General features: G+C 44.1%; 1 protein-coding gene across 5 annotated transcripts in view; it reads right to left on the reverse strand.

Annotated features, from left to right (window-relative positions):
* DPP6 (dipeptidyl peptidase like 6) overlaps positions 1-24693 on the reverse strand; it is a 1254484-nt gene that overhangs the window by 244466 nt on the left and 985325 nt on the right. For all 5 annotated transcript variants that reach the window (XM_051857103.3, XM_051857105.3, XM_070077270.2 and 2 more), the window contains exon 7: positions 5191-5272. In XM_051857103.3, coding sequence (XP_051713063.3) covers positions 5191-5272 — 82 coding nt within the window. The remainder of the gene's footprint in view (positions 1-5190; positions 5273-24693) is intronic.

A 24693-nucleotide genomic window follows, 5' to 3' on the forward strand; every position in this document is an offset into this window, starting at 1 on the left:
AGCCGCAGCAATCACTGATCATGTCTGTCATTCTGGAGAGCCCCAGGGGCTGGGCAAATACCTGGGAGTCCAAAGTAGTCATCCCCTAGACCTTGTCAAGAGACCTGCCGTCCAAACTATTTTTGACTATTCATATGACATGATTTGAAAAGAAGTTTCCTTATCTCTGATAAATTATTCTATCCGTGACCTACTCTGAAAAACCTCTGTAGAGTCTAAAACGCCATGGAATTGTTGCAGTTCTTCTGCCAAGTCTAGCTTAAATCCTCCGACTTAGGTAAGCTAAGTTTATTTTCCTGACTCCAGGGAGACGGAGAACAGCTGCCCACTGGTATTTACACAACATCCTGTCATGCTCTGGGAGATTGTAAGTAAGTCAGCTTCCTTGTCTAAGCTCTGAAGCAAAGCCTGTGAGAATTCCCGAGTTTTCCTCTGGTGTGCTTGTTACCATCCCCACCTGCTGCCTCTGGGGAACTCCGTCTCCCTAGAGCAGCTCCAGCTCCAGTCCCTGTAGGCTTCTTGGCTACCTTAGTTGCTCTTCATTGTTCACATGCTGATGCTGTTAAAGCTCCCCCAGTGGAGTTATTAAATGTGCCTTCCAAAGCTGTTCATTTATCACTATCATGGTAGCAAACCAACCAGAGAGAGACCCATTCTCTTTGCCTCTGATCTTCTTAGTCTACCAGCAAAAATTCCAGCCTTGAATTCTTAATGCTGTGCCATCTTCTTTGCAGAATTTTCCATGGCACTTGGTTCCAAAAAACCTGCTACGGAACAAACTTACAGAACAAAGAAGGTGACCACAGCTCGCTCCTCTTGGGTCAGTTTGTTTGGATTAAATGTCTCTAACAGAAGTGGCATACAAAGCAGTAAAAGGATATTTCTAAATCAGACAATTTAATTGTATTCTAAGTGAGCAGTGACAAAACTTCAAGTAAACAGACAAACACATATGGAGACATAAGACTTCATGAAAAGATCAAAGACAAGAAACTTGAGGGAGTCCTCAATTTAGGCAGAGATTCATTGGAAGAGGGCACAATGTAGAAAGATATAATATGGAGGAAAATTCTGAAATTACATTGAGTGTAAATCTTTATATATACTGACCATTCCTGATGGAGGAAGAGAAATCAAGGGAGACACCTTTCGTATAAATATCTTCCATGCATTTTCTCACTTAACACATTTGATCTGGAGAGATCTATTTTCCTGTCTCTAGGCTCAGTAGACAGTATCACTTTCTGAACTCTTTGCTAACTCTTGGAAACAGTGTGGTTAGTTTTCAGGAGCAATGACTGTCATGGAAGCAGATTCTGGAACAAGAGAGGCCCCCCTACACTGGAGTTCTCCCTCTGCTCTAACAGTGCACGGCCACTCAGGCAGAATCGAATAACAAGGTCATGATCTGATGGCCTTATAGAACTTACTCTAAAAAGCCAGCACCACTAACCGGAGACCACACAATGGCATTGGGAAGAAATACCTCAACCCTCTCCCAGGGCCATATGTCGACTTCCGGTGATGTATGGGGCTCTCTGAGCCAAAGACACTGCTGACTGCACTCGACACAGGAGGCTGGGATGCTGGGAAAGCTCTTTTGTGAACTTTAACTGCAGCTGGATTCTCTGCTCCCAAAGGAGAATTACTCACTTCAGTCTGACTCATTATAATTAGAGTGGATTTACTTTAGGGAGCAATATTTACTTTTTAAAATAAATGGCGATGAGGGATTTCTTGCTTGCCATTAGTGAATATGTTAGAGTTTGCAACGCCTGCTCCTGAAATTCAGATTTCATCTGCAGACAGAGTGGCACAGGCAGTACCTCTCACTGGGGTTGTGGGCCTGGGTTCAGTCTTTCCCAGTTGAGGACAACCAAGAGAGCCCACAATTGCCTACACCAGGGGTTGTGAAATCATGGCCTGCAGGGCAAACCATCTATGCTTGTTAAATAAAGTTTTATTGGAACACAACCAGACCCATTGGTTTCTGCACTGTCCATGGCTGCTCTGGTGCTCCAACAGCAAAGATGGGTAGTAGTTGTGACAGAAACTGGATGGCCTGCAAAGCTTGAAATATTTACTGTCTGACCCTTTACAGAAAATGTTTGCTGACCCTTGCTTCATTCGCTCACCCCTTGTACTCAGGACAAGAATGTCTGAGTATGATAAAAATCCCAAGGTAAGTTTAAAAACCCAAAAAATTCCATGAGCATATTAGCACTCCTGGTACTAAACCCAAATACTAGCAATTACTACAAACTGAACATTCATTTTGTGGACGCAGAAAGGAAATCGAATTCTCCTGTAGTGTTATCCTGGCATCTACTCATAGATTCTCGCTATTTACCTCCAGCCAATTATTTTTCCTTAAGTGACTTAGGACAGTAAGAATATGCTAACAATCAATCCGCTTATGCATTTATGTTTTATTTCCACAAATATGTGCTGATCCCCAGACACTGTGCTGTGCACTTTAGGATATAAAGATGACAATAAGTGAATTCTTGAACTAAAAGGCTATCTAAACCACATCTACAGGGATCAAGAAATTGTATGTGATGAATGGTTGCACCAGGAGACATGGGGACTCCAAAGGGGGATCCTTAAAAGAGTGCATGTGTAGTAGGGGATGGTGTGTCAGGAGAGCTTTCTCAAGAAGCGGACCCCTCTCGTGTTTTGCTGTTTATTCTTTCAGAGGCTAAATGTGATAATCTCCACAATGTAGCTTCAAAAAGTACGTGGAAAAGGAGATTGAAAGACCTTGGTAACAGATTTTGAAATCCATCCGGAGGTTTTTTCAGAATATCTTCTTCTCCATGCATTTCTTGAAGACACCCTGTAAGGATGGATTTCCAAACTCTCTACTTCAACAAATATGTATCTTTTCCCACGGACTTTTTGAGGTGCTGTTGTATAATCATCCCTAACTCTCTCCCCATGGGAGCATAACATGAGCATGGAATCATGTAGTGGCAATGGCTTCAGGGAGGGAAGAGGCTGGCTTGGTAAGTAAGGAGTCTGGAGAGGCCCTATCTTCCTCCAAATTCTAGACACAATGCACATACACACAAACACAACTCTTCCTTTTGCAATTGTGGGTTGATTTCTTTTACTCTGTGTGCTCTCACCAGAAGGCAGGATTATCTGGCACTTACTGTACCATAGTGCTTGTTTCCATATACAGATGGTGTAGCAGAAGGCTACAAGTTTAGTGATAACCACAGAGGGACAATGAGAGTGGCAGCTGACATGTCACAAAGAGACCTTGACAAGTGGTTGAGTGATGGTGTCCTTTTCCAGATGACCAGAAAGTGACCACTCATAGGATACACATTCCTATCATCTCTCCACCATGGTGAGATGGAGTTTGGGTCCAAGCCAAGTTTTGGGTCTAAGCACTGGGCTGTTAGGAGATCAGTAGAGAGCAAGCAGAACTCCCTAGGGAGGTGTGATGATTACTGTGGGAATAATTTGATTGGTGTTGGAGAACTCTTAAATAAGACTTTGAGAATTTTAAAGTTGGAGATTTGATCTCAAGTCTTGAATGTGTAGGTCTTCTCCTATCTCCTATTAAATTTCAGTTGTTCCTGACAAGTTAATGCCTTTGAGAAAAAACAGTTTTTATGTCTTCATTATGACTGAGTAGTGGACTGGTGTCTGCTATGGGCTGGATGTGGATTGAGTGTATCTCTCACGATATGCTGGTAGCTTGGTCCCAAGTATGGCCATGTTGAGAGCTGATGGTACTTTTCAGAGGTGGGCCTGGTGGGAGGTGATTAGGTCATGGGGGCACTGCCCTCGGAAGAGATTAATACTAGTATTGGGAATTGAGTTCATTATCACAAGAACACAGCAAGTGCTTGGTCTTCTTTGCATGCTGCTGTTTCTCTTCCTGTTTGTCTGCCATGTTATGATGGAGCCACGGGGACCCTCAACAGGGGCCAAACAGATGAGGAACCTGACCTTGGACGTCCAGTCGCCAGAATTGTGAGATAACTAAACACCTCTTCGTTATAAAGTACTTGTCTCAGATATTTGGCATAGCAACAGAACATAGAGTGATACAGTGTCCCTCACCCATAGTCAGCTTCCACTCTTCTCAATTCCTCCTGTCCCACTGTCAGTTGAATGCACTTTTTGAAGTATCTGAGCAGTAATTTTGTGGCATCAGGGACATCTTAGTAATAGCTTAAATACTTTTGTGGCCCATTCGCTTCTGTTTCTTTAAAACAATTCAAGATAACGGAATTTACAAATAAAATGATTTTCATTCAAAAGACAGTAGAGAGTCTATCCAATACAATTCTGCAAATACCTTTTAAATGTGATGATTTGACACTATTTCAGGAAAAGAGATCTTTAAAAATGCAGCTTCAGTTAATCAGCTTAAAGATTCAAAAGAAAACAATGTTTTAAGTATAGCAACTAAGTCACCCGGTCTTTAGACCAGAGGGACCTCCTACAAGAAGTGATACAATATCTTGAAATAAAGCTAAACAGAACTGAAGAGTATCACCTGGTTGTAAACCCACGGAATGCTAGAACTGGAATCTCTGAGAGATCCTGTTACACAGTTCCTTCACCTAAGAGCTGGGCCAGGGGACTGCAGTCTGCATGCAGAGTCAGCACTCCCAGGTTAGCTAGTGAGTACCCAGGATTGGAATTCTAATCCTAGACATGTTTGTTCAGGTCCTTTGCCCCCAAACCACCCTTGTCATTCAAATCTGAAGCATCTCAGATTTTATACTTTGAGAATCATTGAAGATGTTGAGTGGGGGCTGGGGGTGGGGCTGCACTAGCTATGGAGTACTTTGCATGTTTGTGTGGACTACGTTAACAGCCAGCCCGGGAAACCCTCCACAGAAAGGGATCTGAGTTCCCAGAGCAATTTTCAATGGCTTCATGGCTCTGATGATTTCCATTTGCAGCCCACTGAATGAAATTTATCTCTGGATTCTGGACATCCAGCTACAGTTAGGTTCCACTTTCAGAACATGAGACATTTGAGCCAAAACATATACTGTTCCAATTCTAGGGGAATTATCCACCTAGTATATATTTTCAGACACACTGGTGCGCTTACCTGAAATTTACTTTACCCACACACACTAAATACACTGAGTATCAGCTTAGAAAATATAAACCTCATCAAAATCAAAATATGGTTACTGAACTTGGTTGGCTCACCAGCTGTTGGCCTTTCGGGCCCCATCCTGCATACTGAAGTTTTGCATTGCTGACTTCTGGTGGGTCCAGACTTTGAGGATCCCTGAAAAAAAAAAAAAAACACAAATGAAAAACATCACAAAATGATAGGAACTGAGAATTTGAGATGATACTATTTTTAAAAATTGCTTTTATACTTTTTTTTCTATTTATTCATTTATTTTTGTAGTTATTTGAAAGGTGGAGAGACCGAGTGAGCATGAGTGCTAGGAAGAGCATGCAGCATAGAGACAGATACTCACAGCGAGGTCTTCCATCTACTGGTTCACTTCCCAAATGCTCGCAACATCCCGGGTCAGGCTGGTCTGAAGCCAGCGGCTCAGAAATCAATCTGGGTTTCCCACAAAGGTGGCAGAACCCCAGTACTTGAGCCACTACTGCTGCCTCTTGGGGTGTGTGTTAGCAGAAGCTGATTCAGAAGTGGACTCAACCCCAGGCACTCTAATATGGAATACAGGTGTCCAAAATGGCATTTTCCTAAGACCGCACCAAGATGCTGCAACTTCATCCTCTTAGTTGTTTTTAAAAATGTTTATGTATTTATTTGCATCTATGGGGGTAATTGATTGATTGATTCCATCTGCTGGTTCACTCCCCAAATGCCCAGGGCTGCACCAATCTGAATGCAGGAACATGGAATTCCATCTGAATCTCCCACATGGGTGGCAGGAGCCCAAGAACTTGGGCCACCATCTGCTGCCTCCCAGGTTGTATTAGTAAAAAACTGGATTGGAAGCAGAGATGCCAGGACTTTCACAGGCATTAATTATTAACTTGCTCTTTGCTCTATTACTGCATCATTAAGGAATTTGTCTCGTGTTATTTAATAGCATGTCTCCTTCAGTCTCCATAAGACTATTTCACATGTATATAAATTATATGAGGCTGAAATAGGCCCATCACTGCTCAACATCAGGTCCAACATTGCTTTCAGCAGGTGAAAACATGTAGGGAGGTTACAGATCATCTTTAAAAATATCCCAGTCAAAACTAAAACTTGAAATGTAGTAATAAATCCTCCCAACTCATATCCTGCATCTTTGGCTCTCCTAACAGATAGCTGCTTGCCAAGCATAATGCTAGGCCATTGTGACTTTTGCAAACCAGTGGCCTCAAGACTGATGGCGACTTGTGATTTAGATACAATGCAAGAGGAAGGGAGGGGAGGAGGGACGAGAAAGAAGACAGAGAAAAATTGGAATATTTTTTCCTAGCAAATATCACTTGCATTTTTCATTCACTATTTACTGATATGCAAAATTTCACCACCACAAAATCCTATCTATATACTTATAGATCAAAATGAATAAAGATAATGGTGAAAAAAAATGAAACTATTAAGTATTCCAGTGTTTCTTACAGCTACTGCTGTCCTCAGCAAGCAGAAAAGGTTGCTTTTCATTTCTTTTGGGTGGCGCCACTCCACAGGCAGAATTGCACCTGTGTCCCGCTGAGTAGGCCAGACGCTGTCCTGTGAGCACCCTACCAGCTGGCTGTACCGTTGCTTACGCTGAAGACGCAGCTACAGATGTGCTCATTCGTCTGTAGAGATGATGGCTCAATGGTCTTTGAGAAAGGAAGATGCTGAATTTTAGGGTTGCACAAAGAAAGAAGAAGAGACAAGGCGGGGAAGGAAGGTGGAAGTGGTGAGGACATGCTGCTTCTGAACTGGCATCCGTAGGAAACTCTAGAGCAACTGCTAAGTCATACCACCAGGAAAGAAACAGGGAACACACGTAGAAAGAAAAGAGCTGGGACTGTGAAGGATTCCATCACACCCCAGGTTAGTTTTAGATGAAGCTCCTGGGATTAGGGAAACCCAGGAAGCCTGAAAATGAGGCGACGTGGTATTAATTAAGAGGGGAGTCGGCTGGGAAGGAGTTGTTCGTGACCAAGGCTATCTGGAAATTTCAGGGTCCAGGTGAGTTTTACTTGTAATTTTATTTATTTATTTATTTATTTATTTATTTATTTATTTATTTTTTGACAGGCAGAGTGGACAGTGAGAGAGAGAGACAGAGAGAAAGGTCTTCCTTTGCCGTTGGTTCACCCTCCAATGGCCGCTGCACTGCACTGATCTGGTGGCAGGAGCCAGGTGCTTCTCCTGGTCTCCCATGCGGGTGCAGAGCCCAAGTACTTGGGCCATCCTCCACTGCACTCCCTGGCCACAGCAGAGAGCTGGCCTGGAAGAGGGGCAACCGGGACAGAATCCGGCGCCCCGACCAGGACTAGAACCCGGTGTGCCAGTGCCGCTAGGCGGAGGATTAGCCTAGTGAGCCGCGGCGCCGGCCTACTTGTAATGTTTTGTAAAGCTTCAAGACATTTTCACAACATTCGCACACACAGGAGTGAATTCCTCTGTAGTCTTGGTGCAGAAAAAGCCTTCTCAGAATGATCCCAAATTCAGAAGCTTGAAAAGACTGATACATGTGACTCCCTAAAACATTGACAACTTTTGCATGACAATAACATCACTTACAAAAGATGATCCACAAACTGGGAGAAAATATTCATAGCTTCTGCCATGGACAAATTGCAGTATTCTGAACGTACAAAAACTCTAAAATATTGAGGTTGCAAAAGACTCCTCCAAAAATATAGAAATATGAGAAAGAGACATGAATAATCAATTTAAAAGACACAGAAAGGGATCAAAAATTCCTCAAAAATACATAAAATGAGGGCAAAAGGAATTAAAACTATACTGATGCATTTTTTCTCACCTAAGAGATTTGATAAGAACAGAAATGTCATTGGGAAGGTTGTTGAGAAATAGGCACTGTTAGTATTTGCTGATGAGGATACATATGGGTGCCATCATTTCAGAGGGAAATTTGACAATTCCCAATGAAATACACACTTAACTTTTATACTAGCAATCCTAGCTCTGGAACATCTTCAGGAAGATATACCACCAGCAATACAAAAATATATGTGCATGAGTTTGTATTCATTGACACTTTATTTGTGATTACAAAATACTGGAAACAATATGTGGTTGCATAAACAACAGTGCACCATTTTTTAAATGCTAAATTCTATTAATTAGGGAATAGAATGGTAGTTACTAGTGGTTGGGGTGGAGGGTAGGAGAGATGTCACTCAAAGGATAAAAAATTCCAGTTAAGTAGGAGAAATGAGATTTTTGAGCTCTATTATAAAGTAATGGTTATTATAGAATAATGTATCTTTCAAAATTTTAAAGTGAATAAATTTTAAATGTTGCATCACAATAAAAACTGTGGAGTTGAATATTTTCCTCACCTTGATTAACTGATTCTATAATATACATATATATCAACCATCACTCTGTACTCCATAAATAGATATAATTATTACTTGTCAATCAAAAGGCCCAAAATCTATGGCACATTCATATAAGAAAGTATGGTGTGGCTGTGAAAAAGAACAAAGATTTCTATCAAAGTTGATAATGAGTGATTTCCATGACAGTTATGCAAAGCCTTGAAAAGTATGTATAGTATGTCATCCACCATATGAAAAAGGGACTATAAGAAATACACACGTACCACGCCATTTGTGAAAAATGATGTGTAGGAGGTAGAATTCAGAAACCAGATATTGATGATCAAAAGGGGTGGGTGGAAAAACAGTGAAGAAAAGAGAGGGAATGAGGTTGCTGGGATGTGGTGGAGTGGTGTTTCTTTGAGTTTACTTTTTGTACGACACTGAGTCTTAGGTTGCAGTAGGGTTTCACATACCCTCCACATACCCCTAAAATAGACAAACTAACCCGGATGTTGGAAAACCCAAAATGGAATAGAGGTACTCAAAGAACAAAACTCGGTTACAAAAGAAACACGAAATTGCACTGAAGGACAGGAAGGGACAAAGAAAATGCAAGTAACAGTGGGAAGCAGTATTTAGATTGGATGCTCTCAAAGTAAAGATAAAAGAACTGTACAGAAATGCCATCACCGAGTAACCCTGTGTCTCACAGGGGTTGGGATTATAATCGTGGAACTACTCATGTGTGCACCAGATCCAACAAATACGCGAATTGTTAAATATATTGGAGATCATGAGATGTCGTTTTCTCATCACGCAGGAAAAAAGGAAATGGCTAAAATAAATTGTATGAAGTGGGTTAGAATCACAGGTGTCAGAATCAACTTGTGGTCACACACACACACACACACACACACACACAGAGAGAGAGAGAGAAGGTCCTAACTAAAGCTGTGTGCTGTGTCTTTTTTTTTTTTTTTTAAGATTTATTTTATTTATTTGAAAGTCAGAGTTACAGAGAGAGGTAGAGATAGAGAGGTCACCATTCACTGGTTCACTCCCCAGATGGCCGTAATGGCCAGAACTGCACAGATCTGAAGCCAGGAGCTGCTTCTGGGTCTCCCACATGTGTGCAGGGACCCAAGGACTTGGGGCATCTTCTACTGCTTTCCCAGGCCACAGCAGAGAGCAGGGCCAGAAGAGGAGCAGCCAGGACTAGAACTGGCGCCCATATGGGATGCCGGCACTTCAGGCCAGGGCTTTAACCCATTGCACCACAGCGCTGGCCCCGTGTGCTGTGTTTTGGTATACATATATAGATGTTCTACCTCTAGCCACTGAAAAGGGCTGAAAACAATGACAACTCAGTATCAATGAGCAAAGCTAACGCCCAGACCTTTGTCTCTCAATGCCATCATCCAATAAAAGTATATAGGGTTCCTAGGAGAATTAATAGTACCCAGGCTGGGGTGGCGATGAGCCTAGAACATCTTAGGGAGCCAGAAAGTAGGAAAATAGCTAAAAATTAGGGGTCTGTTGAAAGAATACCTAATGGCCAACACCAGGATCATATGACCAACAAAATAATCATGGTATTGGATTAACTCACTATACAAGGCATTCCCTGGTCCCATTCTAATATAAATATGTTATCAAATAAACAAATGGGAGAGAAGAGCACTCTTTGTCACAACAGATTTCTAATTAGAGGGAAGCAAATGGAATCACCCGAAACTAATGGCCAGAAATAAACGTTGCAGACGAGATCCACTGGTGGGTGTTAAACTTAGTGGCTGAAAGCTTGAAGAGAAGCGGGATTTGCACAAAATAAATTCCAAGATACTTATCAATCACAAAGAGGAAGACAGAACTTGACATAAAAAAAAAAAACTGGCAAACAGCCATTTAACCAAGTGATCAGGGGTCACTGTCACCAAAAACAAGACACAGCATCATCAGGAGAGAGTTCTTTGGATGTGATGTTTCTTGGAGGACAAAGTGCCCTTTATGTAGCATTATCAATAAAAAATGTATAACCAGGTAAGCCTGGGCAAGTGCTACAGATTGGGGGGACACCAAACAGAACAGCAGCTAAGGGCACCTGTGGCTCTAAGACAGGAAAACTGGTAACATCAGAGTAAGGTGCATAGTTGAGGTAGTGATGTACCAATGTTTACTGGTAGGAGCTGCGCTGATCTGAAGCCAGGAGCTTCTTCTGGGTCTCCCATATGGATCCAGGGGCCCAAGCACTTAGACCATCTTCTATTGCTTTCCCAGGCTATAGCAGAGAGCTGGGTTGGAAGAGAAGCAGCTGGGACACCAAGAGGTGCCCATATGGGATGCTGGCACTGCAGGCAGAGGCTTATGCTAGTACGCCACAATGCTGGCTCCTCTTTGTGCTGTTTCTGCAACTTCAAGCCAAAATGTTTTTCAAAATAAGAAGTCAAAAAAAGATTTTCATAGCTTCAATCTCAAAAATTCTTACAGAAAGGAATGAAAATTAGATAATTTCCTTCCCATTTTATTATGACCTTAATGTTAGGAATGGAACTAAAATTCCTTCTATAAATTAACAAATGAGAAAATACACATGCGCTATGGAGGTGACTTTCTACAAATACTTCTTAGAAAATTTAGAGACAAACAATTAATTCACATGACCTAAGTTTACTGGGAATTTTCTAAGCACAGATAGAGACTAGGAGATTAGAATGAAATGTTTAAATTCCATTGCTTTAATGTGGAAATTTAATTTGTTAGACTGTGATTTACAATAGGTGTCTGAGATATTTAGAAACAGTGGGAGATTAACTTCTGTTTATTCTGAAAAGTGTAAATTCCCATACATTTGAACTGGAAATAGTATCTCCCCTTGAAAAAAAGTCTCCCGAGATTGCACAGCACTGGGGCCAATTCACTCCTGTGATACATGCATTCCAATTCTATTACCTTCACTCTTCTGTGCAGAGAGATCATTCCTTCCCTTAAGCTAAAACGCATTTTCTTCACCATACCATGAATATATTAGGTTTCTTTAGCATGAGGGAAGAAACAGGAAGAACCATAGACCAGAGATCAAAATGTTGGCACCCTAATTCCAGCTCTAGGACACATGTAACACACAAGTTTGTGTGAGTCTCTTAGCCTTAGTTTACTCTCCCCAGGATCGGGGTAATAGCTACCTTTCTCTTACACAATGTCAGGAAAATCAAAAGAAACAACAAATATTAATTCACAAACTCTAACATACTCTAAAGATTAAATAATTTTTTTAAGCTAGTGACTCTCTCAACTTCCCAATACCTCTCTGTCTTTTTAAGTTGAACAAACGATTACAAGATATCAGAAATGAGTTGCCTGCCAGAGTCATAGCAAATTTTCTTAAAGAAAACACCAGGGTGACCCTTAAAGGAAAGAAGCTATGAAGTGGTGGAATGAATTCCAAAAGAGATACAAAGTTAATTCTGAATTCTGACACTAACAAGATAGAACTTACAGCAAAAAAGTTACTTAATCCTAGTTTGTTTCCTTGCTTGAAAAATGAGAATAATTGCCTCATGGGAATAAAACTCAATAATATAATGTATGTGAAATCAGGTAGCACAGAAGTTACCTATTACATATATATATATGGTAAATGCTGATTTACTCACTGAAAAGTTAATATATTATTTGACCACATACTTATTAATATACACACAAAGTATATACATACAAGGGACCTTAAAATCACAGAAAATGATATTAAGCTTACTTGGGGTAAAAAATTGCAATGCATGCATATGAAACATCTTCAACCTTGGGTGGTGACTGATCCTCCCATCATCGTAAGTTCCCTTCATCACCACTACCTCCTGGTTCTCAATGACAATTCCAATCTTTCTTCATATCCCTCTTTTACCTAGGATCCCCTCACTCAATCGGAGTGTGGGGGGCAGACACCAAGGGACACTGCTCCAACCACCTTCCAGGGAGAACTTGTTATTCATCCATCTCTGACATGAGAGCCTGGCACTGCACCCGATGTAGGACTCCTCTAACAGGTGGGCTTAGGTCTGACTTCCCTGGTGGGTTGCTGCAGGTGAGCAAATCTGCGTGGAGTCTGAGGCTCCCACTGGGAAATCCTGCTTGCTCTCTCCAGTTCCCTTTGCAGGTGCCACATTGGCAGTGGGGCCTGCAGGCCTTCCGTCTACCTCCTGCTTGCCCCCCCCCCTTTTTTGCCTTCATTGGCATCACTCCCAATACACCTCCCGCATTCTCAACCTTTGCTTCTCAGAGGACAGAACTGGCCCCAGGCTCCCTGCTTCACTGAAAGCTGGTGTGCATCCTCTGCACACACTGAGGGACCTGCATGTCCCAGAGACAAGGAACGCCCCTTCTTGACTAAGCCAGTGCCTCCTTCTGTTCCTTTCTTTTCCAGCCTACAGTCATCAAGTCCTTGCCTTCTTGATGAAAACACATTATTTTTGACAATAGGACTTTAAAAAATTAAGTGTAAGGTTTACAGAAAAATGGACCAAACTAGAGTCCTCATATGCATCTTCTTCCCTGCCCTCAGTTTTCTAAACCATTAACTTCTTGCATTAGTGTGGCACATGGGTTATCATGGTTAAACCAAGATTGATATATACTGTATTGTTAGATTGATTCCATGGGCTTTATTTATTTTTTTTTGAAACTTTTTTTTTTTGACAGGCAGAGCGGACAGTGAGAGAGAGAGACAGAGAGAAAGGTCTTCCTTTGCCGTTGGCTCACCCTCCAGTGGCTGCTGCGGCCGGCACGCTGCGGCCGGCGCACCGTGCTGATTCCATGGCAGGAGCCAGGTGCTTCTCCTGGTCTCCCATGGGGTGCAGGGCCCAAGCACTTGGGCCATCCTCCACTGCACTCCCGGGCCACAGCAGAGAGCTGGCCTGGAAGAGGGGCAACCGGGACAGAATCCAGCACCCCAACCGGGACTAGAACCCGGTGTGCCGGCGCCGCAAGGTGGAGGATTAGCCTAGTGAGCCGCTGCGGCCCTCCATGGGCTTTATTAAATAATGTTAAGAATCTGCCATTACAGCATCATGCAGAAGAGTTTCACTACCCGCTCCACCCCTGGATTTCCTGTGTTCAACCTGTTCTTACCTCCCTCCCATAGATCCCAGCAACCACTGATCCTTTTGGGGTCCATAGTTGGACTTTTCTAGAGCATCATACAGTTGCAACCATACATTATGCAGCCGTTTCAGTTTGGCTTCTTTCACTGAAGCGTGTGCATTTAAGATTTCTGTGTTGCTTCAGCCTCTTGGACATTGCCTGCTCACCCCATTTCTGTCTTCATTACCTCTCTTTGTCTGTTCCTTTCCCCAAGGCTACTTCCAAGTGTAAAACAAACCCGAACACCTTCTCTGACACAGTTTCTCCATCAACTGATAGTCCAGCCCCTACTGGTCTCCTCACAGTCAGACTCACCACCTTGGCTGTCCATCCCCAGGGGCCATCCTCTGACCTACCACCCTGTCCCAACACAACAAATGTTGCGAAGCTGAAATTGCTCCTTAAGAACTTCCTTTTCCAGGCAGGTTCTGAACCTGGTGGGTGCTTCGGTCTCGCCTGCGGCCGCTCCTCTTGTTAATCTGCACGGCCCTCTGCTCTCCTGGCTCTCTCTCTCCTCCACCTCAACAGGCCTCATCCTTGCCTCTACAGGGTCTTCTTTCTTCGCCTACTCTAAGGAAGAGTCCTGGGCTTCCACTGGCAGCTCGGGTTCCTCTCATTTTACCCCACCCCCTGCCTCACTATCATGAAATTCAACCACAATGCCTATTGTAAGGAGTACCCAAACCACATCTCTAGCCCAGGTCCCTTCCCAAACTAGAGTGCATCCAGCGTAACCTCCATGGAGACCCCACAAAGCATCAACATTCAACGTGTGTGACACTGAGCCCATCAGCTTCCTCCATGTACCCATTACCCACCGTGGTCTGCTCAGCCCTCTAAGTCAGAAACCTGCCATACACCTCAGAGGCCAACTGGCCAGAACCATTTTTTTATACCCCCCCCACACACAGATATGTTGTGGCTCTAACTCCTAGTACTTCTGATTTTTGCTATTTTTGGAAATAGTATTTTCATAGATAGAATAGTTAAAATAAGGTCATATGTATTTAGGGTGGACCCCATTTCCAATAATGTATTTGTAAGGAAAGAAGACACGTAGACACATACACAGGAAAAATGATATATGGAAGCAGAGGCAGACGCTGGACTGCTGTGTCTGCAAGCCCAGCAACACGGAGGACTGATGGCATCACATACCTGGGCACAAATACAAAGGCTAAATAAAGTCCTCCAGGGACTTCAGAGAGAGCAGAGCCCTGCTGGCCTCTTGATTTGAGACTTCAAGGCTCCAGAACTGTGAGAGAATAAATTTCTCTTGTTTCAAGAGATACTCGTCTGGTAACTTTTTTTTTTAAATAGTCCTTGGAAACTGATCAAGGACACAGCCTATTAGCTTCTGTCTGAAGGTTTGGTCAAAGGGGAAGTCTCCAACTGGTTTCAAGGACAAAGCCAAACAATGCTTAGAAAGCAGACCAAAAACAAACCTTGGAGAAGTCTACCTGCTAGCATTTCGCTGTATCTATCTCATAGCGCTTCTTCATGGAGCATGCCATTCCCTCAAAGGAAAAAGCCTGGATCCCACCTTCAGGTACAGACAATATTGGGGTGCTCTTTGCAGAAAGTCCAGGCCCTAGTGCATCATTATCAAATGGTTTTCTGTCACATACTATGTGATTGTGATATTCTCTTTAAACATGTATTTATTTATATTGAGAGATTGAGGGACCAGCACATAGAGCTTGCTTGCATCACTGGCTCACTTCCCAAATGCCCACAAGGGTGAGGGCTGGTCCAGGCTGAAGCTGGAAGCAAAGAAGTCAACCCAGGTCTCACATGTGAGTGGCAGGCATGCAACTAGTTGAGCCATCATCTATTGCCTTGTAGCATACACATTAGCAGGAAGCTGGAACTGGGAGCAGAGCCAACACACAAATTCAGGCTCTCTGATATGGGATGTAGGCATCCCAAGCAGTATCTTAACCTGTAGGTCCAAAGGCTGCCCCAGGACTATTCTAAAATTTTTAGGGCAATCGTGTGTGTGTGTGTGTGTGTGTGTGTGTGTGTGTGAGAGAGAGAGAGAGAGAGAGAGAGAGAGAATGAGAATGCATGAGGGTATCTGTTGATTTATTTGGGAGCTGGATAATGTCCCTCCCTTATTTTTATTCCCTTTATTTATTCATTTATTTTAAAGAACCCACAACAGGCCCTGTGATGAATCATCTCCAGGGTAGAGATGGATTGGAAAAAAATGATTAAGGAAGAATAAAATGATCTGGACTTACTATATCTCAAAATAATCAGGCAATCCATTCTGATTTTGCTTATTTGAGCAATAAGCAAAACACAGCATAAATCATGCTGAATTTTGAAGAGTAAATTAGTATAGCAAAGTTTACTCATTTATCTTGCTAAGCTATTTTGAGGGACTGAAAAGCTTCCCAACAATAACATTGGGACAAGAAAAAAAAATCTAAAAAGTACCTTTACAGCTCTCAATCTCTGGTGACTGAAAATGTTTCAAAGATTGTGTTTTCAATGCCAAACAACATGTGTCTGCTGTTTTCCTATGTGCTTAGCATGATGGGTGATAGACAAATGTAAGATGTACTCCCTAGTCCTAGAAGAGCACCTGACACAAAGTAGGCATTCAGTAAATGTTAACTGAGCAATGGCTAATTATTTATTAATGATGAATTAGTAACTGGGATGTAGTCTATTCTCTACTTACTGATTTATTAGGGCCTGTAAAATCTCAAATTTATGCAGCACTTAAAGATTTGTGCTTAGTTTAAAATTATTGGAGGGTGAACCAATGGCAAAAAGGAAGACCTTTCTCTCTCTCACTGTCCACTCTGCCTGTCAAAAAAAAAATTAAGTTCCTGAGTGAAAGAATCTTTACAGGCACAAGTATTTCTCTAGTGGGCCAAGTTTGTGTTATGTATCCCACTATTAACTGTGGAGTATCTCTTTTTCTGTGGTGTGTGAGAAGTTCCTTAGCTCATGAATGACTTAGCAGATGTTTTGAGATTGAGGTGGCCAACTCATTAGCAGAGTTTTGGGGCAACTCACGCTGAAATATTGGTGTGGATCCTCATCTAATCCATAGGAACCCTTGCACACCCTGAGCGCAAATACAAAGGCTAAATAAAGCCACATAGAAGTGGAAACACTTTGTAACAAAAGGAAGCTTATGTCTTCTAAACCCAGTCTGTGCCACAAACTTCTGTTAAAGGAATAAAAGTCAAAGAGGGGTGGAGTGGGATGGAAGGGCTTGTTGAATGATGAAGCACGTTTTAGGGTTGATGAGAACGTTCTAATATGGAGTGAGAAGATGGTTGGAATTGAATTTCGTAGAAACAACTAAGTGATACTAATCTGTATGGTATAAGACTCATATCTCAATAAACTCCAGACATGGAGGGGAAGAAGTGAAGATAGAAGGGATGGGCAGGGCATATGAAAGAAAGGGATTAAGGGCATTAAGTCTTATCTACAGACCCATGGTCAACGGTTACTTCGGCTCTGCCGCATCACCTCCCGATGGCCTCGTGTCAAGCCCTCCACACTCCTAATGCTGCCTAAAGATGCACTTCCTGATTTGAAAATGTCACCCTCTCCTACAGGGAAGCCCTAAGGGAGACAGTTACAGATGGCCAGCCAGGGCAGGGCCACCCCCACCTCCCGGTTCCTCTTGGATAACACAAAGAGCAAAGTCTTTGGGGCTAACAGCCCACCCCTGTCCCATACCCAGGGATTAGCACACCTATTGCTCACTAGAGAGATTTCAAACGCAGGTCTAAAAGGAGGAAGCCTCAGGCAAAGTAGAGCCTGCCCACTCTAGATACCTTGGTGTTACACAGAATTTGTTAGCTTCTTCTGCTTACATCACAACCAGCAGTCTTGGTCTCATTCCTCCAGATGGCGCTTTCTGAGTAGACATCTGGTCAACATGACAAACCGTGGAACAGCATCTCAGGTGAAACAGCAAGGCGCTCTCTGGAAGCAGCACCTTAACTCTGTGCTGTCTGAGTATGAATGAATAGGGTGACCTTTGGACTCAGACGTGAGAAACAACAGCCACACAGAAGCTGTGCCGTCTTGGAGCAAATCGCTTAACCTATTTGAGCTTCTATTTTCTGCTCTTTGAGGTCGGGGAACTTCTCATTGGTTATTGTAAGGATTAAGTGAGAGGATGAACATAAAAGCTTAGCACACCATCTGGATCATGGAAATCAGTCCAGAATGTTACTGCTTAGTTGTTGCTGCCACTGATGATGATGGGGATGGGGGCTGGTAGTGGGGGAGGGGGGAGAGAGGAGAAACAAATATGATTTGTTCAAGGCTTATCCAAAATAAGATGGTGTCTCATTTTAGGTAGCACAGCAACCTAATGCAACTCCTGGAAGCGGCTGCTTTGCTGGAAATAGATGGGTGGTGTGGACAAATCGCGCACCTGTCACGATGCAGTGAACAACTGATTTTCTTGAAGTGAGTTGGAATAAATAGATGTGTTTATCTCCTGATAGGTTTCACCTTATGCCATACGGCATGAAAAGCAAGTTTTTGATCATTGCAAGGGCTTCTTTTTTTGCTGCCCTTCTGTAAAAATCCCATTATAGAACAAAGCACTCAAGAAGGCTGCCCTGAAATTCACACTGAGAGCACGGTCAGAGGCTTCCTTTTGGCGGGTGTCAGGGAGCAAAATGAGATGGAGAAAGGGGAAAACTGGAGTTTGGAAAGGACAAAGAAGAGCCCTTTAAAAAATGGATAAATGCTAACTTAGCCACTTCAGAAAGGTGCTCTCTCCCTTTCTTCCTGCTAGGAGGGTTATTTCTTCTCGACCCGTTCCCCGGGGCCTGTGTGCTTTCTCTACCAATTCACTGCTCTCAGCCTGGAGAACGAATTGCTCAAACTCTTAACTTGAGATGTGGTTTCAGTGAACCTAAGTGGTGTGAAAATCACGCCAGAGACGGAGAACTGGTTCGGTTAAAGCAGCAGCATCCGGGTTTCCGTGACTCGCAATGGGTGGGCTCCCCACGCACCCGGGATGACCATGGGGGATGCTAGGCACACGGGGCCGCTCACTGTTGCGACCTGACAACACACCCGTGCACCTGCGTGAACGCGCGCATGCTCCGAGGTAGGCAGCCCTCCCCGGCTCTGTGCGCTGGGCTCCCAACAAACGCTCCCTCCCGGTGGAGCGCTACATTTATCATCTGAGAACCACAATGAGGCCCTTCACGGAATTATTTTAAACCACTTCAGCTGTGTGTATTGATCCACAATAAAAGCACAAAATGATAATGAATTAGACTAGAGAAAAACAGAAGCCAGTCAACACTAACTCTCGGACAGCTCAGGTAGGGAATGAAAAGTAATAAATAGTTCACAATAGTGGTGAACAATGTAGAAGCAAAGTACCTTCGGAGCAAAATCTGTTTAGCCCTACAGCTAATTGGTAAAGCAGGCCCTAGTTTCAGGTCCTTGGCCTCTCCCCACTCCGGCTCCTGATGCTAGATATAATTACTAGCTAGAATGCCTGAAACCTGCGGAGAAATCTTTTCTTTCTCCTAAGATTCCATTACCAGTCCTCAGGCTGGCATACCGATCACCGATTATGGATTTTCCCCACAACCTTCTCTGTCATTGCTTTCGATTTCCAAGACATCTCTGGGACTTTCCATATTGATCTCCTCTAATTTGGAAGCTTATTATTAGAAAACGGCCTGAACCAATCTTGCTATTCAGAATCCTTCTCTGTGCGAGGCCCGAGGAAAAGCTTTCTCACCCTGGGAGAAAAAAACCAGCCACCACTGGGCTGTGGGCTGCGGCGAGGCTGGCCCGGGGATCCCTCCGCGGCCTGCAGTGTAGTCATCTCATTTTCTCCCCCTTTAGGCTGCCCGTGTGACAGTCAGGAAGTCTGAAACCAGCGTCGTGCTGAGAATCATTAATGCCGCTGCAGCAAATTGGAGAGACGATTCGGTCCTCATAGACAGGAGTCCGTGCCGTTTAACAGCCAGCAGCCTATTCACAGCCGTGCCAGTTTGGGTGAGTCCCAAATGAGGAGACCGCTGCACCGCAATGAATTTTTTCCTGCCTTGCTGGGCCCTAGCTCTGGGTGGTTTTCCTGTCATTAACAATCAGCAGTGTTCGAAGCCTGGCAAAGAGGAGGGAGCAGGGTGATGTGGTGTAGGAGTAGGTACTGGGCGTAAACCTTAGGAAAAAAAAGGGAGCAGCTTTTCCATGTAGTAGATACAGTGGGTTTAAAATGATATCACATTGGGGCCAGTGCTGCGTAGCGGGTAGGACCACCACCTGCAGTGCAGGCATCCCATATGGGCACCAGTTCCTGTCCCAGCTGCTCCTCTTCCGATCCAGCTCTCTGCTATGGCCTGGGAGAGCAGTGGATGATGGCCAAAGTCCTTGGGCTCCTGCACCTGTGTGGGAGACCCGGCGGAAGCTCCTGGCTCCTGGCTCCAAATCGGCGCAGCTCTGGCTGTTGAGGCCATTGGGGGGGGGGGGTGAACCAGCAGATGGAAAAGTTCTTTCTTTCTACCTCCGACTCTCTGTAACTCTTTCAAATAAATACACCTTAAAAAAATCACAGTAACTCCAGGACATAATACTTTTTTTTTACAGGCAGAGTAAGAGACAGAGAAAGGTCTTCCTTTTCTGTTGGTTTACTCCCCAAATGGCCGCTGCAGCCGATCCAAAGCCAGGAGCCAGGTACTTCCCCCTGGTCTCCCATGCAGGTACAGGGCCCAAGCACTTGGGCTATCCTCCACTATACTCCCGGGCCACAGCAGAGAGCTGGACTGGAAGAGGAGCAACCGGGACTAGAACCTGGGGTACCATCGCCGCAGGCGGAGGATTAACCAAATGAGCTGTGGCGCCGGCCTCCAGGACATAATATTACATCGTTCTGATGTAATGAAACAAGAGGACAAAAATCATTTAATTCACTCTCCCCTGAATGTGGCTTCTCAGATAATGTGGGACAATCTTGGAGAATTTGAAAAGGCATCCTTCTCTGCCCCTGTGATCCATAGTGATCCGTGCAGTATGAGTATTCATTACGGTACTGATACCTAGCATAGTACTGCAATCCAGGGTAGTACTGGCACCCTGGTACTGTGTAGGCATGCAGTTCAGTGCACCCCGAGAGCTCCTCCAAGCACTTTAAAAGGTCAGTATAATTGACGGTAGGGTAATGATGGGGTGAATCAGAGGTAGGTTGCATACAGAGATATCGAACAAGTGACTTTCACTTTAATAACGGAGAACTCTGCTATCTAGATAATTTTATGAAAGAGGCTACCTCCCAAGCGTTCTGGTTGCCCTCTCAACCGTCCCCACCAGTTTGGGCAGCCTTTGTTTTGTTTGGTATAGGACAGAAACAACCTACAGCCTGGGGTCAACCAAGTACTAGTTGGGCAAGCACCAGCACTGCTTCTGCGTGGCCTCCCTTCACCTGAGTACTCTGCATGGCAGTGCATTGCGTGGGAGTGTAACTGAGTGTCTGATATCCCCGCAAGGCTGTGGGGTCCTAGGAAGCCTCCACCTAGTTAACAAATGTGCTCCCCCTCCAACAACTGTGCTGCTGGATTTTCTGTTACCTTGCCTTGGAGTGTGATCTTCTCAGTGAGAAAATACCATGGCTTGTCTTCTGTTAAGTGCATATAGTTAGTGGCTGCAGAAATTCTCCTTAGATTTACACACTGGACTGCTGGTACCCTGCAAACCCACTCACCTCTCAGAACTTTCTAACAGTGCTTGCTTCTCCTTTTCACAGTGGTGCTGTCCAGCTATGTCAAAATGAGGCTATGTGAGTCTGAAAAAGCCCACAATGCCTTCCCAAGAAAATCTGTTGTCTGGCCTTTGCTAGCCCTTGATTGATTTGGCATTCTAGGAAAGGCAGACATGTGGGGCTGATGAGCTGGTAGGGTACCAGGAACAACCCCAAAGGGGAAAGGAGGGGCAGGATGTTTGGGGGAGATGGACATGTCCTGTGTCTTAGCTGTGGGGGTGCTTATGTGGTTGCACCTGCTAATGACAACAATGGACCTATACCTTTGAAAAGTATGAGTTTCATTGTTGTACGGTAATAAGCTTGCCATCAGTGCACACTCTTCTCGCAGAAGCCTTCCCACATCATTGTCTAGACAGCCTGGCCCTCCCACTGTCCTTGAGCGGCTCTCTGCAAGGCCAGGCTGCTCAATTTAAGCCACTGTCACTAAAGAAAATATCATGGGCGTCTGTGAGGGACAGTGCAGGGCACAGAGGAGAGAGAAAGGTGAGGTAAACACGAAACAAAATGCATCGGCTACTAAGAGATATATGGGGCCTCTCCATTGTCTATCCCTGTGTCTAATGTAGTGCCTGACCCACGCCACGTGCTCAACAATTTTATCTCAAGATCAAATGCACAGCACACAGCATACATTTCCCAGGCTTGGCCATCCAGGACTGTCAGCCTGATGCACTAGAAACCAATCTGTGAACAAGAGAGCTGCCCACAGTGATGGAAACAGCGCTTCCCTAGATGATTGCTCTCTGCCTCAGCATATGCACCTCTAACTCCGTGGGATTTCTCAACATAAGAAAGCCATCAATGGCCACGTTGAAAAAGAAAATAACACTTCACAATTTTAGACACGGCCTTGTAACCCTGGTCTTGCTTGCGGCCCAGATTTCTCAAATGCGACAATCCAAATAGTTGACTTAACCACTGCGGCCCACTAGGTGGAGCCCACGGGAAAGGCGAGTTTGGGCAGCCCCAGGACGCCCTCATTGGGATGGATGAAGACCACAAAAGAGCAGTGTCTGTCTCATCTGGTCAGTGCAGGCTTTGATACTAGAGTGTTTTTCACAAATGGCATTCAATAAATCTCCAAGCAGAGTTAATCTAAAATCTACCACTGTTTTCTCTGAGTCTGTCGAGAAGACAAAGCAATTAATGTTAATCAGGGGACACTTCAGTGTGGCTCGTCTCCAGTGACAGGAGTGCTATTTCTCAGCTCCAGCTACAACCCTGGTGTCACTTACCAATGGCAGCAAGTAAAGGAGGGACCAAGCCAGCTCACCCTAGCTCCACACCAAAATAACCTTGGCAAGGTTTAAAACTATCCTGAAACCCCTCCCCGGAGATTTGGAGTGGGGTCCAGGCATGTATAGACTTAGTAGCCAACACTGCTTAGCTACTGAACTATTTTCTTCTATCAACTGAGGTTTATGGAGCCATTTGTAGCAGGAAGTGGGGCAGGAATGTTCAGTTTAGGAAAATGAGGAACCTACCTAACCTCACGTCCATCATTTGAGACTTGTGCCATGAGAGAGACAGCCTGTTTCAACCACCAATGCATTTGATTGTGCCTATCATACCGGCAGCTATTGCACAGGATGACGACTGTGCAAAATCCAAATTGCACAAGAGGTTGTCGCAGCTGCTCATGTGATCGACAGAGTCCAAGCCTCTCCCATCAGTGCCTCTCTGACACTGAGAGCAATGGAGAGAAATGTGTCAGGTAACAAATGCATGTTGAAAACATTCCTTGCGGAAAAATTATATCTTCAACAAGATAAGTAGCAATTGAATGCAAGAACAAATTATAGTGTGAAGTGAGAAATAGTGTTTACTGGCAGAGTTCATGTAGTTAGAAGAGATGGTTTTAAAGTTGGGGCTTAAAGGATCAGAAGGGTTTAGAGAAATTGGTGCACAGTGAGGAGGACATTTCTGCTGCACATGTGGGTGTGGGGGGTGGATTGAACAAAGCTGTGAGTATTCAGAAATCTACTTTGTGTTTGGAAGCAGGGCGGGACACAGCGCTTGATGTGGTTCATCCATGGAAGGCATGATGGAGAGGTATAAATTTTGTGTTTCTTCCCTCATTCTCTGCAGACAAAACTCATTGATCATGGCATTCGTCCCCGCAGTCTCCTTTTAAATCTAGAGCTCCAGGAAGCCAAGATCAATTAGTGTTGAGGATAAAATTTATTTATTTTTTGTCCCAAATGTTGGAAAACCATGGTACAGGTGGTTAATTAGATTTGGCTATAATATGGAGAGCCTCAGTGTCCACCTGGAATAGAGCCTGTATACTTTCCATGTACTAAAGTAGGCATTTAAATGCACTATCTCTTTATACAGCATTTCATAGAAACCTTGCAGGTGAGGTAGTCTATATATGGAGTTGTGCCCAGAGCAGTGAGGTCACTTCTCTATGATTCTACAAGTACAGAGGTTGACAGGGAATTTATCCCCAGGTCTGTTTTACTCTAAATGGTAATTCTTGCTGAGAGTTTGGATTTCTGCAGTAGACAGAGAGGAGAGAGGGCAGGAGGATGAGAGGGGGAGGGAAACTAGCTATGACTAAATCTTGTAGGGAGATTTAGGAGCTGTCCACAGTTGTGAAAATCTGTGAAAGCCAAGTAGTGGGAGGATTCTCCCCTCCTGATGACATGGTATTGACATGGAAAATGCCATTCCAACACCACCTCTTTCTTCTACATCGTGGTTTCCCGTTGGTGCTCCTGAAAGGTATACGAACAATCCCAGTCAGGCAGCAATGAAGGCAGCTCGCTCTGTAGAGCCAGATTTCTACACGTGGGCAGCAGCAGGGGCCCCAGAGATGCAAAGTTTGGGCTGGGAAGGATATGTGCTGTGCTGAAGAGACTTGACATTGACATGGAGAGTCTTCCTCCCTGCCTTCCAGCCTGAGCTTGTGACTTTGCATTGTCTTACACACCAGGCTCAACCCACAGTGGGACACTGGCTGCCAAAGATTTAATTAGGGGGCCACGGGATATCAAAAATAGAAATCTTCATTTTCCAAAAGAACACCAGCCACACATGGTAGACATTCACAAGTTTTCTACACTGAGCTCTTCCACAATCCATCCCTGCCCCGTGCACCTCCTCCACCGGGTCTTCTAGTTGAATCTTGGTTTCTGATACTCCCTTTCCTTCAATCTACCCTACAAACAAACTTAGAGCTAATTTAAGCCCATCACTTTCATCACATTTTTCTTCTGCTTATAGCATTTGTTGCATGGTTATTATAAAGACCAACCACATTCGTTGTTTAGGTAGACTACACCCGAGGCACATCCTAAAATGAC

This window comes from Oryctolagus cuniculus, chromosome 7, assembly GCF_051225735.1.
Source record: "Oryctolagus cuniculus isolate XC-2025 breed Fujian yellow rabbit chromosome 7, ASM5122573v1, whole genome shotgun sequence".
Lineage (NCBI taxonomy): Eukaryota > Metazoa > Chordata > Mammalia > Lagomorpha > Leporidae > Oryctolagus > Oryctolagus cuniculus.